At 33.8% G+C, this 18,701-nt stretch overlaps 3 protein-coding genes across 11 annotated transcripts; 1 reads left to right on the forward strand and 2 right to left on the reverse strand.

The window, feature by feature from the left end:
- Positions 1-907: 907 nt before the first annotated feature.
- LOC131602748 (sugar carrier protein C-like) lies at positions 908-3,378 on the forward strand. Its single transcript, XM_058874933.1, has 4 exons — positions 908-1,119; positions 1,210-1,532; positions 2,064-2,693; positions 2,784-3,378. The coding sequence occupies exons 1-4, from the start codon at positions 987-989 to the stop codon at positions 3,246-3,248; spliced, it is 1,551 nt and encodes a 516-aa protein (XP_058730916.1). The 5' UTR covers positions 908-986; the 3' UTR covers positions 3,249-3,378.
- Positions 3,379-3,479: 101 nt separating this feature from the next.
- Positions 3,480-7,109, reverse strand: LOC131602746 (probable disease resistance protein At1g61300). Its single transcript, XM_058874932.1, has one exon. The coding sequence runs from the start codon at positions 7,107-7,109 to the stop codon at positions 4,806-4,808; it is 2,304 nt and encodes a 767-aa protein (XP_058730915.1). The 3' UTR covers positions 3,480-4,805.
- Positions 7,110-7,129: 20 nt separating this feature from the next.
- Positions 7,130-16,866, reverse strand: LOC131602744 (probable disease resistance protein At5g63020). 9 transcript variants are annotated; one of them, XM_058874930.1, is made up of 8 exons: positions 16,584-16,866; positions 16,352-16,464; positions 15,437-16,272; positions 14,681-14,839; positions 11,381-13,847; positions 8,640-8,795; positions 7,656-8,512; positions 7,130-7,262 (listed from the first exon to the last, which is right to left on the reverse strand). In XM_058874930.1, the coding sequence occupies exons 3-5, from the start codon at positions 15,458-15,460 to the stop codon at positions 11,388-11,390; spliced, it is 2,643 nt and encodes an 880-aa protein (XP_058730913.1). In that variant the 5' UTR covers positions 15,461-16,272; positions 16,352-16,464; positions 16,584-16,866; the 3' UTR covers positions 7,130-7,262; positions 7,656-8,512; positions 8,640-8,795; positions 11,381-11,387. The 9 variants fall into 9 exon arrangements, with proteins under 9 accessions (XP_058730913.1, XP_058730911.1, XP_058730912.1 ...); XM_058874928.1 differs by having other exon boundaries at positions 15,437-16,508; positions 16,641-16,866; XM_058874929.1 differs by having other exon boundaries at positions 15,437-15,645; positions 16,149-16,866.
- Between the last annotated feature and the right edge of the window lie 1,835 nt (positions 16,867-18,701).

Genomic DNA, 18,701 nt, shown 5'->3' on the forward strand with positions numbered 1-18,701 from the left:
CTCTTATTTGTATCTTTCAATAAACGTTAGGTTAATTGTAAAAAAAAAAAAAAATAAACGTTAGGTTAAGTGATAAGTTAAAAACATTAACCAAATTTTCACTATTTTTTTGGTCTAATCTTCCAAAAACGTACCTCTTATTTGTATCTTTCAATAAACATTTGAGTTAAGTGATAGTTAAAAAAAAACAAATTTTCACTATTTTTTTTTAAATCTCAAACAAATCAAATTTATTTCTACAATTACTCCTAATTCATAGGATACCAGAATCTATAAACAATCAAATACTAATATATGTCAATCCTAGTACACATATTATTTTTTAATTCAATATTAGTAATTAATTGCTACCGAAAATAACAATAGTTATTATTTTCTATATGATTCACGTTACTTTATTTTATTTTTACTTTTTTTAGCAACCGTTATTATTTTTTATTAATTTTTATTTCCATATTTAAAAAACTTTCCTAATATGTTAACATAAGAATCACATAATATAATTTTACTAATTAGATTATATTTACAAATATGTAGATAAAATAAACCCCCAACAACCAATTATATCAGTCACATGATTTTCGCTAATTATCTCAAACATAAAGTTCCAAATAAAAAATAAAATAAAGCAACAAACATGGATAACTTTAATCAGACGTGTATAATAAAAACTAATTTATCCACAAATTTAGAAATAGAAAGGAATCATAATTATAAAATAATAACAAATTAAATTGATATACGGTATTAATTTGAAAAAGATACTCTATTTATTTAAAAAAAGGAAAATAAAATACTAGTAGTAAATCGTAATTGATTATATTGACAGCTCAACAAAATCAAAGATAAAGCCAAAGTTTTCCACTCATCCCTCTATATAAACACTTTCCACTCTTCATCAAAAACCTATACTTTCTCTTCTTTACTCTTTTTCTTTTTCTCTCTTTCACTATTCACTAGTCTTGTTTTCTTGATCGGAGAAAAAAATGCCTGCCGCCGGAATCCCCATCGGAGCGGGGAACAAGGAGTACCCCGGAAACCTAACTCCCTTCGTCACAATAACATGTGTTGTTGCAGCTATGGGTGGTTTGATCTTCGGCTACGACATAGGAATTTCTGGTACATACATAATCCTAAAATATTTTGTTTTGTTTATTTTGTTATTATGATATTTTTCGATGAATAATGTGTTTTTTTGTTTTTGATTAGGTGGTGTTACGTCGATGAATCCGTTTCTTGAGAAGTTTTTTCCGGCGGTGTACCGGAAGAAAAACGCGGAACATTCGAAGAACCAGTACTGTCAATATGACAGTGAGACACTGACGTTGTTTACTTCGTCGTTGTACCTGGCCGCGCTTTTGTCGTCGGTGGTTGCGTCAACGGTCACCAGAAAGTTTGGTCGGAAACTCTCCATGCTTTTCGGAGGTTTGCTGTTTTTTGCTGGTGCTCTCATTAATGGCCTTGCTCAAAACGTTGCTATGTTGATTGTGGGTCGGATCTTGCTCGGGTTCGGTATCGGGTTCGCTAATCAGGTATCATTATTTTTCTCATAGTGAAAAAGCTGTTTTGTGTTTATTATAGTAAGTAGTTACAGAAAATTTATGGTATTGAATAAAGTAATGTGTATTTAAATTTTATACGAAAGTGATTGTGACGTGATGAATAAATAAAAGAGGTAACGGCGAAATTTGAAAATATCCAAATTTAGTGTTATTGGGAATCGGTTGATATTGACATAGCCTTTTGAACTCTGCAAATTTAGACTTTGTTTTGTTGTCTTGTAATGGAAGAATCTTCGCCTTATTTTTCTCTGCTAACATGTGTTGAATGGGATATTGCTTTGATATCACAATTATTGTGCACCGTTTTTCTTTCTATTTTGCATCATATTCCAAGTCTTTATGTTATAATAATTATAATTATAATATATTATTATTTATAAGTAAGTTTTTGAACCTAGTGGTAGTGGTGGTCCTACAACGTGACTTATTCAAATAAGTTTTATTTTGAATTATTGGTTAGTGATTGTTAATTATGGTTTTTTGTTGTTTTGAATTTTACAGTCTGTGCCACTCTATTTGTCTGAGATGGCTCCATACAAGTACAGAGGAGCATTGAATATTGGATTTCAATTATCAATTACAATTGGAATACTTGTGGCCAATGTTTTGAACTACTTTTTCGCCAAGATCGAAGGTGGATGGGGATGGAGATTGAGTTTAGGTGGTGCTATGGTCCCCGCGCTTATAATTACCATTGGTTCACTAATCCTTCCCGACACGCCAAATTCCATGATTGAACGTGGCGATCGCGATGGTGCAAAGGCTCAGCTCAAGAGAATTCGCGGAATTGAAGATGTTGATGAAGAGTTTAATGACTTGGTGGCTGCTAGTGAAACATCGATGCTGGTTGAGAATCCTTGGAGGAATTTGTTGCAGAGAAAATATAGGCCTCAGCTTAGTATGGCTGTGTTGATTCCGTTCTTCCAGCAGTTTACTGGGATTAATGTTATTATGTTTTATGCGCCTGTGTTGTTTAACTCCATCGGGTTTAAGGATGATGCTTCACTTATGTCAGCTGTTATCACTGGGATTGTTAACGTTATTGCTACTTGTGTCTCGATTTATGGAGTTGATAAGTGGGGTAGGAGAGCTCTTTTCCTTGAAGGTGGTATTCAAATGCTTATTTGTCAGGTACGATTTTAACTTAAAAGTTAAAACCTAGTACTCAAATGTTTGTGTGTGAACTGTTTCATTAATACAATGTTTGTTAATGTATTGCAGGTTGCAGTTGCAATTTCAATTGCTGCTAAGTTTGGAACAAGTGGAGAACCAGGTGATTTACCAAAGTGGTATGCTATAGTAGTTGTGCTATTCATATGCATTTACGTTGCTGGATTTGCTTGGTCATGGGGTCCTCTTGGTTGGTTGGTGCCTAGTGAGATTTTTCCATTGGAGATTCGTTCCGCTGCACAGAGTGTCAACGTGTCGGTCAACATGCTCTTCACCTTTTTAGTTGCACAGATTTTCTTGACCATGCTTTGTCACATGAAGTTTGGACTGTTCCTCTTCTTTGCCTTCTTTGTTGTGGTGATGACAATATATATATTCACCATGCTGCCTGAAACTAAGGGAATACCAATTGAAGAGATGGATAGAGTATGGAAATCACACCCATACTGGTCTAGATTTGTTGAGCATGATGACAATGGTGTTGAGATGGCCAAGGGAGGTGTTAAAAATGTATAATTTATCAGTCTTGGTTTTATTTTATTTTCATTACTAATTAGTTTTATTTTTATTTGTTTGTGAAACTTAGCGCGATTGATCAAATGTAATGAATTGTTCTTCAAAAATTACAGTGTTACTTTTTATTATATATCCCCTTGTTTCTATTTACATATGCGCATTTGGTAGAAAATGGAAAATGCTGTTATTATAGTATAGTAGTGGTGGTAGTGGACTTAAGATTTTAGGTTCTGGTTTGCACATGGTTATACTATTATTGACTAATCATTAAGTGAGAATTATGTGCAATGATGTATAAATACAGTACTAATCTATGAACAGCTCAAACCAACATACAGAGTATGTTGTTGTCTGTCTCTTTCAACTCAACAAACCATGTTTGAACAACTATGTAACAAAATTTATCAATTTATGTTTCTTTTAAATGAAAAACGTAGGATAGGTTACTGATTTTAGATGGAGCCGGATATGAGGTGTAGATAAAATAATAGTAGTATAATTCTAACAACGTATAACAGATTTCCGAGGTAGGTATCACAAACCAATTTTTTAGACCTGTTTCATAGAGTACTAGATTTTTTATTCTCTTACAAAATTCACTGTACAAAGGATAGAACATGCTGTGGCCGGCAACTCGTGTTTGGTGCTTTTAAATCCACAATATTCCACACCTAAGGTATACGTATATATTACGGACAAAAAAAGGCCAACTTTTGGCTTCGAAATGATTACTTGTTGAAAATTTTGAAGCCACTTTTTGAACTCTTACCCATTAAAAATTGGATTCCAACCCAAAATAGAGTTCATTATTGTCTGAAATGAGAAACATGAGTGACAGTACCTTGAGTGAGGTGTGAAGAATCAAGCTTCACATGTTTCTTTAGTACAAGTTTATTTTCTTTGAATTGTCATTAATGTAATCATGAGAGTATAAGACCTTTCGGTGGACCATGAAATGAAAATATAATGCAACATGTCTGATATCATGATTCACATTTCATGTGAAGGAACAAAACTAATCTTGGACAATTTTCACGGTCTTAGTTCTAAAGCAAGGAGAACAAACACTTTTCCATTTATTTTGATGATTTATATCTTTTATTCTATTTTCTTCAACCTAGACTATGCTTTTGGATAAGATAGAATTTAAGAAACAGAACAAAAACAGATTTACATTCATACCAGAATTGCAGATTGTGGCCTATAAAACCTGTCAAACTTAATTATGCAAAAACTGTAATTGCACAAAATCATACCGGAGTAAAGTCCAATTGAGAGAAAAACATAAAACTAAAACTAGAAAACAAAATACGCGCATAACGAGATTCTCAATAAACTACAATGCATAGGCAAGATTAAGTAGTATAAAGCAGCGACAAATTAAAATTAACAAAGAAAATAGAGAAGAAAGAAAGTTACACATAAAACCTTGTTAATCAGAAAAGAGCAGAAATGGAATTGAAATTGGAATACACATCCATAGTACGTTTATGAAATAAGATTTACATCATTATCAATCAAAGAATTAAGATTTGGTTACCAATATTCATCAGTGTCCTAGCCATGTTGAAATTTAGGACGTAGTGATTGTTCAATAATTGTGTCATCCCACTCTAAATTGTCCAACCACTTGGTCCCTCCTTCAATTGCAACCAAATTGTCCTTGGAGGCAAAGCTGGAGTTGAAGGGAAGCTTCTTTAGATTGGGGCAAGAATATACAACAATACGTCTTAGCGAAGGAAAAGCCAAAGCTCTTTTGTGGATGCTCACTAGCTTTGGGTTATTTGAAAGGCAAAGTTCTTTAAGATTTGTGAACATATTATCTTTCTTAGATTCTGAGCCAATTTCTTCGTCTTCTTTGGCTTCCTTCACCATATGTTCAATTGAATAACAATAACAAACAACAAGGTACTCGAGAAGCGGAGCATACCTCAACCAGGTCAAATGAGTAATTGAACCACAACCATGTATGCGCACTTGTCGAAGCTTGCCAAGATGACACTTTTCAGTAACTGATGAACCATCCACGAGGCCGCATATCCATAAAAGATGTATGCATTCCAAATGAGTCATTTCTGACATGGATGCTAATAATGATGACATTTCAAGTGTGTCTTTCTCCTTCCAATAAAGACTAAGATGTCGAGAGCAACCTCTTAATTTGGTCGAGTGAAATAGTCTTTGCCCACTAGTGAAGCTAGTTAATTCGATGCTCAGTTCCTCCAAATTTGGTAAGGATTCCAGTTTTTCAAGTAATGATATTTCTCCTTGTACAACACTTCCATATGATTGATCTCTGCTATATCTAAACACCTTTAATTGTTCTAGACTTTCTATCCCTTCGAATTGAATGACTTCATGATTCTTTCTCATATCATTCATAAGGAATACCCTCAAATTTATCAACTTTTTCAATCCAATGGGCAATTGATATACATATGTTCCTGAAATGTTAAGAAACTCCAAGTTGATTAACTCACCTATTTCAGGGGAGATTAGCTTAAGAGAACTAAGATATGATAAATCCAACACTCTCAACCTTTTTAGTGATTGGAAATTTGTTGATAAAATAGGATAATAACCGAGCAACATTTGTTGACTGCTAAAGCAAAAGGTGATGAGGTTTGGACAAGTTGGAAGATTCAAGTTTATATCAAGACTCTCAGAAATTATTATTGAAATCCTCTCTACAGCATTCAATCTTTTAGAATCCATTTTTGTCATTGAAAATACTTCCCCCTGAACCAAAACTTTGTCTTTGTTTTTGTCTTCATCTCGAGCTAACCATAGTGCCATATCTCTAATCACATCATGCATCTTAATTGTCATTTTATACCTTCTATGAAAATGGTTTGTAGTACCAATACCCTCCTCTAATAGGCATGAAAGTATTAATTTTTCAGTAACAGACTTCCCTTGATTGTACATATCATATATACTAATATCATCTTTATAGAGAAATCCCTCAGCGATCCATCGATCAATAAGGCCATCAATGTCTATTTCAAAATCTTCTGGGTAAAGTGCGCAGTACAAGAAGCATTTTTTATGTGCCTCATCAGGAAGTTTGTCGTAGCTAAACTTGAGGATATGAAAAACTTTATCCTCGAAATCTGAGTTTGTCCAATGAGAACTCCTCAAGTTATTTTTTGCAACCATCCAAGCTTCATATTTATTCACTCCAGCCATGGCAGTTCCCACAGTGATTAATGCTAGCGGCAATCCTCTGCATTCTGTTGCCATTTCATGTGCTAGCTTTGGGATCTCTGAGTGACATTTTAAAGTCTCATCACCTACTTTCTTACAAAACAAATCAAATGCATCGTCCTCTGATAAACATTCCACTTTGAATTTCTTTTGAGATTGCATTTTACCACACACATCTTCAGATCGTGTTGTGAACAATACTTTTGATTTGTTATTTTTTTTCGGATCAGGAACTCCTATTGCTTCTAGTTCTAGCTTTCCCCACAAATCATCTAACATCAAAAAAAACTTTTTTCCTTTTAATCGGTCATAAATAGTTGCTACTCTTTGGTCTTGAGTACATCTATTCCAAAAACCTTCATCGATTCCTAATTTATTGCTGATGTCATTCATTAGTTTATTGATGTCACAATCTCTAGAAACCACTACCCATAACACTAGATCAAAACTATGATCCCTAGTTTGTAATTCATTTTGAATTCTTTTCATAAGAGTTGTTTTTCCGGCCCCACCCATTCCATATAAACCAATTACTCCAACACTCTCATCGTCAAGAGAATTCCATACTTTGTGGACCATCAAGTCTAAGCCTATAGTCTCACTAGAAGGTATCTCAGCTATAGGTTTAGGTGGTTGCTTGAGAGCAATCTGCATATTACTAGCTCTAGCGAGAAGGCCGTTTGCCTGAATGAGCCTCTCAACAATAGTTTTCCCTAACTTGTAGCTTGACACACAGTTCTTCGGGCAATAACCATTCAGACATTGGTTACTTTGAACTTCTTAAGAATTGGGAATATCTTTCATTTTCTGTTAAAAATACACAATCATGAACATACGAGGTAGGCAGAAAATCTAGAAAGAATCTCATTATGTTAGGAAAAAAATCCATCGTAACGAATAACTTGGCACGGTAGTGGGCTTAGATGGTAACCCCACATGCTTTGGTCCAGATGACCGGCTATGAGACTAACCTCTGCTATGTGCATAGGTCTCATCTTAAACACAATTGTTACATGAATATAATTATGTCCATTATTTTTTAATTTGTTGTTCATACATGAAATATAATTTAATATGTAACAAACTTATATGTAACTAGCTAGTTAAGCTGACAACAAGCTATATTTTCCGATTTTCAATCTTGAAATTCAATATGATGTAGATTAAAGTCAAATAAATAAAAGCTAGTATGAAAAATACCTCTTCAAGTTTTAGAAATTCTTGTAGCCAACCATTCACTTCATTTGTTCTTTTCATGACTCCAGTGCTCTCAGCTCTATCAATTTCTGTTTGTACATCCTTTTTCTTGTTTTGAAGATCTTCCCATTTTTCTTTTAGAGATTCTAGATTCTCCTGCAGCTTATAAACATAGGCAGCTTGTGCATTTGTGCAACTGAACAAACTTTTGGCAACTTCCCAGATTACACCCAACGCTTCCATGGATTCTTAAAATATTAATCAAGGCTTGCAAGAAAGAAAAAAATGAACGTTAGACTTATATATATAAATATTTGTGTTGTGAACAATAAAAAAGGTATTTGATTAAACATATAGTTGTTACCTATGATGAAACTCTTGTGCGATTATTTATTTAATTGGACGCCTAGAACAACATTTATAGAACATAGCTTAAGATTCTTTTCTAAAGTTGAGAAAAAACTTTGGTTTTGTTTTGGATAGGTTAATGATATTGAATAATTCCATATTAACGTGAAGCAAGGAATCAGAAAATTATAGTAAGAATGAAAATGTAATAAGGAATAAAAAAAGTAAGGAAGAAAAGGATCTGGCATTGAGACACAAACCTTTCATTTTCATTTTCATGCTTCCAAAATCCAACTGTTTAAGTAAGGTTTAGTTTATGAATAAATAATCTGTTAGTTAATTAGTTATCCCAAATTCAAGAAAATTTATTGAGAAAATCAATGATTCTTGCTGACAGGCTTAATTGGACTTTGTAATGCGATTGAACTCCAGGCTTTGAACTTCACCTCCAGTGGACTGACCCTAACTTGAACTACCCGATATGTTCGTATCCCGTCGTTATCCTCCATAATCTGCAACACGATATACAAATAAATATCAGTAACTGGGAAATTTTAACATTGTTACTGTTATGAATACTAAACTCCATGTTCAACCAAACAGATGGTGGTGACAAGTAACAGTGCAAAACTAACTCACAGATGAAACCATGTTCCATAGACTTTGTTGATAGTCATGATCTTTGCAAGTAAGGAAATGAGCAGTTCCTCTTGAAATCTGAGACACCAACTCGTGTGTTTCTATTTTGCTTTCATTATCAAGAAGGTAATCATACAGATTTTGCAATGCTTGAATCTGGATATAAGAATAACTTAGTTTCAGGGAAAAGTTTATATTTATATACATGTATGAGACCTGCTTTTTACTTCTTTTATGCAATTATCAGACTTCAATGCTACATGCATTTAATTGTTATTGTTATACCATATCTGAAACTATTTAACGAAACTCACACATTCAGTTCATAGCCTATATAAACAAAGAAATAAACAACATCACAACCATAGCTCTCTCTGTGATAAAAACACTTAATCTTGTTAAATTTAATTGAAAAGAAATCCAATTGTGAGAACTTGAAAAGGAACAACCTTCGCGAAGGGAGAACAACTAATAATTCTAAGCCACAACTTAAGCCAAAAAAATCTCATCAACTTTACCTCTTAGTCCATAAACTACTCCTCTCATATGCGTATATGAATTGTGATAACATTGAGGAAGGAACGATGTCTCACGTGTGATAAAAATTTATAAAGAACATCTACTGTGGGGCCCTGGTTGCCGAAGGGGATGATATGCAAGTTGAGTACCACCAGTTATGTGCATTGAGGTTTTATCTCTTGTTTCTAGTTGGCACGTCCATGTTTGTGCACAAAAGTGAAACCTATGTTGATGTGGTCTACCTTAATTACTTTGTCGACATGATTGCGACTCCTGAGTGCAACTAGAGCCGCCTATTTGATCTACCTGTATTCGAAGTTGGGCGAGGACTATCTTTGAAAGACAAAGAAGACGAGAGAGAGATGCATGCTGCTTATGGTAATTTACTGTTACCAATATTTTCATAATTCATTTGTTACACTTGTTATTAATATTGTATCCGAACCATTTTCATGGATGGATCATCTCCCACTTCCCTTGCATCAGCGGGTGGGAACCTGCGCCTAGCTACACTAAAGATTGGCCACGTGTTACTACATTTGTTACGTACAAGAGGGATAGTAGCCATTCAAAGTGTATATTGACCGTCATGTACCCAATGAGGTTTGTTTTTTACCATACGAGAGTCACCACGAGATGCATCAATTTGACACCATTTCCTCATACTCCGAATGGTTGGCATGTGGGTCATCTCATTTGTATGCTTATCTGCCCAGGCGAGTCACTAGATGATTTCGAGAGTCACCTGGTACCAGAGGAGTATCGTAGGGTGCTACCTCCTATACATGGGCTTATGCACAACTACATGACATGGTTCTATAAGGTGTCATACCATATCATGACACCAGACGCTCTTGGAATACCACCTAGGCTAGGCCAGTTAATCAGGAGGTACTAGAGGTTACGGATGACCATCTAGAGAGTGTGTCGATGGTTTGTCGGCGTGTTGTGGAGATGGGTAGAGGAGGCATAGAGGATGGAAGTCTCCAATTGACCCTCGTGGAGAACATGATTTCCGAGCTACGAAATATTGTGCAGTACAGGAGGAGACAAAGGGTTAGACATAACTAGTAGTTTATGTTTGGATGTATTATTTTTTTGTATTTTTCAGATAAATGTGATGTATGGTCTTGACTTTTTGGATTAATGTATGACTTTTTACTTTCATATAACTTGGTTTTACTTTGATTTTACTTGGCCTAAAAAAATTACAATGTTGGGACAATGGTGCTGCTCTTAAATGATTTAGGGGGATTTCCGAAAATGCATCTCTGAAATAATTCTCCCTTACAATTAACACACTTTCAATATCCTTTAAATGACTTCAGGGGACAATTCGGAGATGCATCTTAGGATATACCCAAATAAGCATACAAAGACGCATCTTTGAACCATATTTTGTTCAAAATATGGTGGATCCCATAACGACGTATTTTAGTGTAATTTGGGTGCATCCGAAGATGTATTTCTAAACGCATTTAGAGCATTTTCAAATTTTTAAGAGTGTGGGATGCATACTTAAGGGTGGAAAGAGTATTTCCCAATTTTTAAGCCACCTTTGTTTTAATCTCAAACCGTTAAAAATTGGCAATATACAAAATTGAGCTAATTATAGTCTGAAATGAGAAATACCTCACTAATAAAATCATGAGTATAAATACCTTTATACTCACTTCAATTTTTCTAGTACAATTTTTCTCACTTCAATTCAAGCATCAAACATCAAGCATCACATGTTTTCCTAGTACAATTTTTCTCGCTTGAATTCTCATTAATGAAATCATGAGAGTATAAATACCTTTATGTTGACAAGAGTAAACGTGAAATGAAAATATAATGCAACGTGTCTAATATCATGACTCACAATTCTTGAGATAAGAAACAACAAAACTAATCTTGAGAGCAAAAAAGAGGTATTGGACAATTCAGTCACGGTCTTAATTCTAAAGCAAGGAGAAAAGCATGAGTCTTAACACTTTTTCCATTTAGTTTGATGATCTATCTCTTTTATTCTATTTTCTTCAACCAAGACTATGAATATGCAAGATTGAGTAGTATAAAACAGCGACAAACTAAAATTAACAAAGATAGGGTGTTAAGCCTTGATAATCAACAAAGAGCAGAAATGAAATTGGAATTGGAATACACACTCATACTTGTTTATGCTATAAGATTTACATCATTATCAATTAGAGAATTAAAATTTGGTTACCAATATTCACCTGTGCCTTAGACATGTTGAAATTTAGGACGTAATAAGCGTTCAATAATTGTGTCATCCCACTCTAAATTGTCCCACCAGTTGGTCCTTCCTTGGATTGCAACCAAGTTGTCCATGGAAGCAATGCTGGAGTTGAAAGGAAGCTTCCTCAGATTGGGGCAATCAGTTACACGAATACGTTGTAAGGAAGGAAAATTCAAAGCTCTTTTGTGGATGCTCACTAGCTTTGGCATGTTTTCAAGGCAAAGATCTTTAAGATTTGTGAATATATTATCAGTCTTAGATTCTGAGCCAAACTCTTCGTCATCTGTGGCTTCCTTCACCACATGTTCAATTGAACTACAATAAATAACAACAAGATACTCGAGAAGCGGAGCATACCTCAGCCAGGTCAAATGAGTAATTGAACTACAAAAATGTATGCGCACTTGTCGAAGTCTGCCAAGATGGCATTTCTCAGTAACCGATGAACCATCTACGAGGCTGCGTATCATTATAAGATGTATGCAGTCCAAATGAGTCATTTCTGACATGGATGCTAATAATGATGACATTTCAAGTGTGTCTAGCTCGTAATTAGAAAGCCTAAGACGTCGAGAGCAACCTCGTAATTTGGGGGAGTTAAATAGTCTTTGCATACTAGTGATGCCAGTTAATTGAATGCTCAGTTCCTCCATTTTTGGTAAGGATTCCAGCTTCTCTAGTAATGCTATATCTTCTTGTACAGTGCCGTGGAGTCTACTAAATCTAAACACTTTTAATTGTTCAAGACTTTCTATCACTGCCAATGGACTTACTTCACCATCAAAGGCTTTCATATCATCCATAAGGAATACCTTCAAATTTTTCAACTTCTTGAATTCAATGGGAAACGAAGATACAAATGTTCCTGAAATGTTAAGGAACTCCAAGTTGATTATCTCACCAATTTCAGGGGGGAGAAGAACAATATAACAAGTATATGATAAATCCAACACTCTCAAACTTTTTAGGGATTGAAAATTTGTTGATGAAAGATTATTACAAGTGTTGAAAACCCCGTGAAACCTAAAACAAACAGTGGTGAGATTTGGACAAGCTGGTAGATTGTAGTTTTCTGAAAATTTTGTAGCAGTTATTATTGAAATCCTCTCTACAACATTCAATCTTTTAGAATCCATTTTTGATATGGAAAATACTTCCCCCTGAACAACAATTCTGTCTTGGTTTTCGTCTTCATCTCGAGCTAACCATAGTGCCATGTCTCTAATCACATCATGCATCTTAATTGTCCTATTATTCCTCTCAAGATAATGGAAAGATTCGATATCAATACTCTCTTCTAATAGGCATGAAAGTATTAATTTTTCAATAATTGACTTCCCTTCGATGCGCATATCATATATACTCATATCATCTCTAAAGAGAAATCCCTCACCGATCCATCGATCAATAATGTCATCAATGTGTATTTCAAAATCTTCAGGGTATAGTGCGCAATACAGGAAGCAACTTTTATGTGCCTCATCTGGAAGTTTGTCGTAGCTAAACTTGAGGATATTAAAAACTTTATCCTTTAAATTTGAGGCTGTCCAAGGAGAACTCCTCAAATTATTTTTCGCAGCCATCCAAGCTTCAAAACTTTCGACCCCAGCCATGGCACTTCCTACAGTTATTAATGCTAGAGGCAATCCTCCGCATTCTTTAGCCATTTCATGTGCTAGCTTTGGGATCTCTGTGTGGCATTTTAAAGTCTCAGGACCTACTTTCTTACAAAACAAATCAAAAGCTTCTTTTTCTGATAAACATTCTACTTTGAATTTATTTTGAGCTTGCATTTTACCACACACATCTTCAAACCGAGTTGTGAACATTACTTTTGATTTGTTGTTATTTTCTCTCTGAACTGGAACTCCTATTGCGTCTAGTTCCAGCTTTTCCCACAAATCATCTAACATTAACAAAAACTTTTTTCCTTTCAATCGGCCATAAATGTTTGCTACTCTTTGGTCTAGAGTACTTCTATTCCAAAAACCTTCATCGATTCCTATTTTATTGCTGATGTCATTCATTAGTTTATTGATATCACAATCTCTTGAAACCACTACCCACAACACTAGATCAAAACTATGATCCCTCATTTGTAATTCATTGTGAATTCTTTTCATAAGAGTTGTTTTTCCGGCCCCACCCATTCCATATAAACCAATTACTCCAACAGTGTCATCGTCAAGAGAATTCCATACTTTATGGACCATCAAGTCTAAGCCTATAGTCTCACTAGAAGGCATCTCTATAGATTTAGGTAGTTGCTTGAGAGTAATCTGCAGATTGCCAGCTCTAGCTCTCGCAAGCAGGCCATTTGCCTCATCGATCCTCTTAACAATGGTTTTCCCTAACTTGTAGCTTGACACACAGTTCTTTGGGAAATAACCATTCAGACATTGGTTACTTTGAACTTCTTGAGAATTGGGAATATCTTTCATTTTCTGTTAAATATACACAACCATGAACATACGAGGTAGGTAAAAATCTAGAAAGAACTCATTATGTTTGAAAAAAAACCATCGTAACTAAAACTTTGGCACGGTAGTGGGTTTAGATGGTAACCCCTCATGCTTTGGTCCAGATGACCGGCTATGAGACTAATCTCAGCTTAAAATGTTTCATCCCTCTCCAAGAGTTTGTTCTCTAGGGATCAAAACACGTTCCTACTTAACAAACATCGCTGCACTAATTGCATATAAAGAATTTTGTTTCATACAACATAAAAGTTTATAAGCATAATTGTTTCATGAATATAATAATTTCCAATCTTTTTTAATTTGTTGTACATACGTACATGAAATATAATTTAATTTGACAACAAGCTATATTTTTCAATTTCTAAACTTGAAATTCAATATGATGTCAGTGGGTTTACATGGTAACCCCAAATATTTTGGTCCAAATGACCGACTACGAGACTAATCTCTGCTATGGTGTCAATATGATGTCAGTGGGTCTAATCTTAAAATGATTCATTGCTCTCAGAGAGTTTGTTTTGTAGAGATCATTCCTTACAAACTCAGCCCTACTTAACAAACGTAGCCGCACTCGTTGCTTATAAATAATTTCATTTCATCCATTATAAAAGTATATAAACATAATTGTTCATGAACATAATTATGTCCATTATTTTAAATTTGTTTATCATACATGAAATATAATTTAATTTGTAATAAACTTATACGTAACTAGTTGAGTTGACAACAAGCTATATTTACGATTTCCAAACTTGAAATTCAATATCATGTAGATTAAAGTCAAATAAAGAAAATACCTCTTCAAGCTTTTGAAATTCCTGTAGCCAACCAATCACTTCATTTGTTCTTTTCATGACTCCTGTGCGCTCAGCGCTATCAATTTCTGTTTGCACATCCTTTTTCTTATTTTGAAGATCTTCCCATTTTTCCTTCAGAGATTGGAGATTCTCCTGCAGCTTATAAACATAGGCAGCTTGTGAATTTGTGCAACTGAACAAAATTTTAGCAACTTCCCATATTACACCCAACGCTTCCATGGTTTGTATAGTTGGATTCTCAAGATATTAATTAAGGGTGCTAAGAAAAAAGAAAATCTGAATGTTAGAGTTATATATATAAATATTTGTGTTGTGAACAATAAAAAAGGTATTTAATTAAACATATAGTTGTTACCTATGATGAAACTCTTGTGATTATTTATTTTATTGGACGCCTAGGATAACCTTTATAGAACATAGATTAAGATTGTTTTGTAAAGTTTAGAAAGAATATTGGTTTTGGTTTTGGTGTGGTTAATGATATTGAATAATTCCATATTAAAGTGAAGCAAGGAATCAAAAAGTTATAGTAAGAATGAAAATTGTAATAGGGAATTAAAAAAAAAAAAAAGTGAGGAAGAAAAGGATCTGGCATTGAGACACTAACCTTTCATTTTCATTTTCATGCTTTCAAGTTCCAATTGTTTAAATAAGGTTTAATTTATGAATAAATAATTGGTTAGTTAATACAGTTATCCCAAATTCAAGAAAACCAATAGAGGAATTATAATGTACCTCGACTTTCTCTTCCGCTTCCATTTGTTACTGGGAAGAACAGTAGCATCATCCTTTTGAATAGGGTGGTGAAAATGGATTTGTTACCCTCTAGCTGAAGTGGGTTGGGGGAAATCAATGATGCTTGCTGCAGACATGTCGGAGAGACAACAGCAAAAACTACCTTAATTAGCAGACCCATAAGCAGAAGTTGCAAATAAACAGTCAGCCTGCATAAGCATTGGAAACAGAATGATTGTGATCATATGACCCAATTATTAAAATTATGATTGATTCAAATGTACTGTTCATGGTGTATGAGGAAAATAGTTCGCATTCTTACTTTATTAGAGCAAGATATTTGATTAGCTTGAATTTTTACATTTCTCCCCACAAACAAATCAAGAATAATTGACAAAATATTGACAGTGAACTCCATCAAACCTGAACTTTCTCCAAATCATCTTTTGGGAAGGGAAAGGTATATACAAAACCTGCAGCAAGAGGATTTTACTTTTGACCTATGAGGAGTAATGTCACCCTCACGTCGTAATAGGATTGAACTCCAGGCTTTGAACTTCACCTCCAATGGACCAACCCTAACTTGAGCTACCCGATTGTCCCAATTCAATATCAATAAATTAACAGGACACCAATAAATCATCTGAACTACTTGGCACTACTGTGAACAGAGCCGGAAAAAAATAATATATACTTTAGTTAAGAACCATACTTGGAAAGAAATCATCTGAACTAGGCACCAGCGGCAACATGTACACTCTGACCGAGTGACTAGGTATATTATCATCAACTTCTGTTTCTATTTTGTTTTCATACAGATTTTGCAATGCTTAAATCTGGATATAAGAATAATTTAGTTTCATGGAAAAGTTAATATTTACATACATGTAATTAGCATACATATATGAGAAAAACCTGCTTTTTACATCTTTTATGCCATTACCAGACTTCAATGCTACGTGCATTTAATTGTTATCGTTGTGCCATATCTGAAACTAATTAACCCAAACTCACATTCAGTTCATAGCCTATATCAACAAAGAAATAAACAACATCACAACCATAGCTCTCTCTGCAATAAAAACACCAAATCTTGTTAAATTTAATTGAAAAGAAATCCAATTGTGAGAACTTGAAAAGGAACAACCTTCACCAAGGGAGAACAACTAATGTGTCTAAGCCAGAACAACCTCATCATATTTACCTAATGATTTTGAATCCTAACAATGAGGAAGGAACGATGGCTCACGTGTGAAGACTCCTGGAAATCGTGACCCATACTACCAGCTTTTGGCATGCCGTCTCCATCCAAGAATGCAGTGAAGTCGACAACTATCCCCAATGGAGCAAAGACGAAGAGATAAGCCATTCTTTCCAATTTAGGGATTTTGCGAGTTAATCAAGTGAGTTTAGGGGTTTCTAGGAGTTCATTTTTGTGTATTTTGGCTTATTGGAGTTTTTTTTTCTCCATATAATGTTTAGTGCAATGTTTCAACTAGGGGAGTTTGGCGGTAAGCTTCGGCGATTTTGACGTGGAAAATCATCCGAATCGTAAGAGAAAAAAGTGTACAGTCCAGTTTAATTCGAATAGCTTTTAGAAATAAAACCAAACCAAACAAATACGGTTTGGATTGGTTCGATTTTTTATTTAAAAAAAAAATTATTGAGCCATACATACACATATACATGATAACATAACTTTGTATTTAGTCATTTATGTGTTATCAAATAACAATAAAATTCATCATATATGGACAACAACTTTGCATTTAATATACAAAACTAATATTCGATTTAAGTGGAATAAAAAATATAAAATAGTAGTATAAAACAATATCAAAAACATTATAATGCAATAGAAAAAAAAATGAAAGATTAAAGAATATGAAAAAGAAAGAGCATAAGAGAGGCGAGATTAGAGAATAATAGGAGCATTAAAAACATAATTGGAAAAGCGAATAGTATAATAAAATAATAAGATGAAAAGTAAAGAACTTAAGAAATAAGAGACTAGAGAAAAAGAGGTGATATGTGCTTCAAAAAGAAGATGAGAAGAAGACGTGATACTGCAATGAGACATTTAAGAAGACTTAAAGTGAAACCTTAACTGTGAGGAAGGTAAAATTATTTGTAATCGTAAGGCTAATACATATATAATAGTTTTAGGTTAGGGTTGGATGTGGGTTAAATGAAGTTTGAGTTATAACTTAATACGGTTTGGTTTGGTTTGTAAATTACAAACTGCAAATCGAACCGAACTGTGTGGTTTTGTTAAAAATGACTCAAACACATCTTAACCAAATACGATTTTTTGCGGTTTCGGTTTGGTTTGGTTCGATTTTGCGATTTTTTATTGAGCCGGTTTGGTTTTGAACACCCCTAGTTTCTTCAATCGGTTGTAATGAATCTGGTTTGGTCAACTTTTCAAAATAGTTAGAGGGTTAAAATTGGAGTAGAATCGGAAAAACTGGATTGAACTGTCCAAAACCAATCAAACCATAAAATCGGAGCCGGTCTTTTACAACCACCGTCCACTTAAAAAAATGCATCAAATTGACTTTTTTTATTAAAAAAGTTTAATATGTAAATATCAAAACCTAACATATATTCTCCAATCACAAAAAAGAATTCCGTGTTTTTAATACAAACATACCAATTTTTAAGTTTTGTCACTCCGTTCTAGTTTTTCTTTCAACCACACTCCATGATATGCTTGTCGTAGTTAACTTGAATTTGCTTTTTCTTGGTTAATTAATGGTATTGTATTGTTTAATTTTTGTTTTATATCTTTTAATTTAGGTATTCTTTATAAACTTTATTTTAATTATTATGTTTTATTATTTTATTTTTGGTTAGAATTAGTTTGACTTATTTTATTGTAATTCTTTAATTTATTTAAATTATTCTTAAATGAAGGTTGAAATGAAGTGTACAACTAAGTTGTGTTATTATATGTACTATCAATATTATTGTATTACGTTTGTAATTAATTTTTGAAATATTTATTTTATTAAGTTGTGAATATATGATTATGTGTGACATACTTATCAAAAATTAGTTTTATATTATTAGTTTATTTAATAAACGGTTCGATCATAAGTATAACCGGATGCTTCAACGGTTCAATCTTCGGTCCAGTTTTTAAAACATTAGTTTAGAGTTTTTATTTAGGGTGTTTCAACTACCTAACTAAGGTTAGAAACTACATATAAATTCCCTAATTTACCCTTGTCAATAATTATAATTTGCACTAAACTTTGCCAAT

This window comes from Vicia villosa, linkage group LG5 (genome assembly GCF_029867415.1).
Source record: "Vicia villosa cultivar HV-30 ecotype Madison, WI linkage group LG5, Vvil1.0, whole genome shotgun sequence".
Lineage (NCBI taxonomy): Eukaryota > Viridiplantae > Streptophyta > Magnoliopsida > Fabales > Fabaceae > Vicia > Vicia villosa.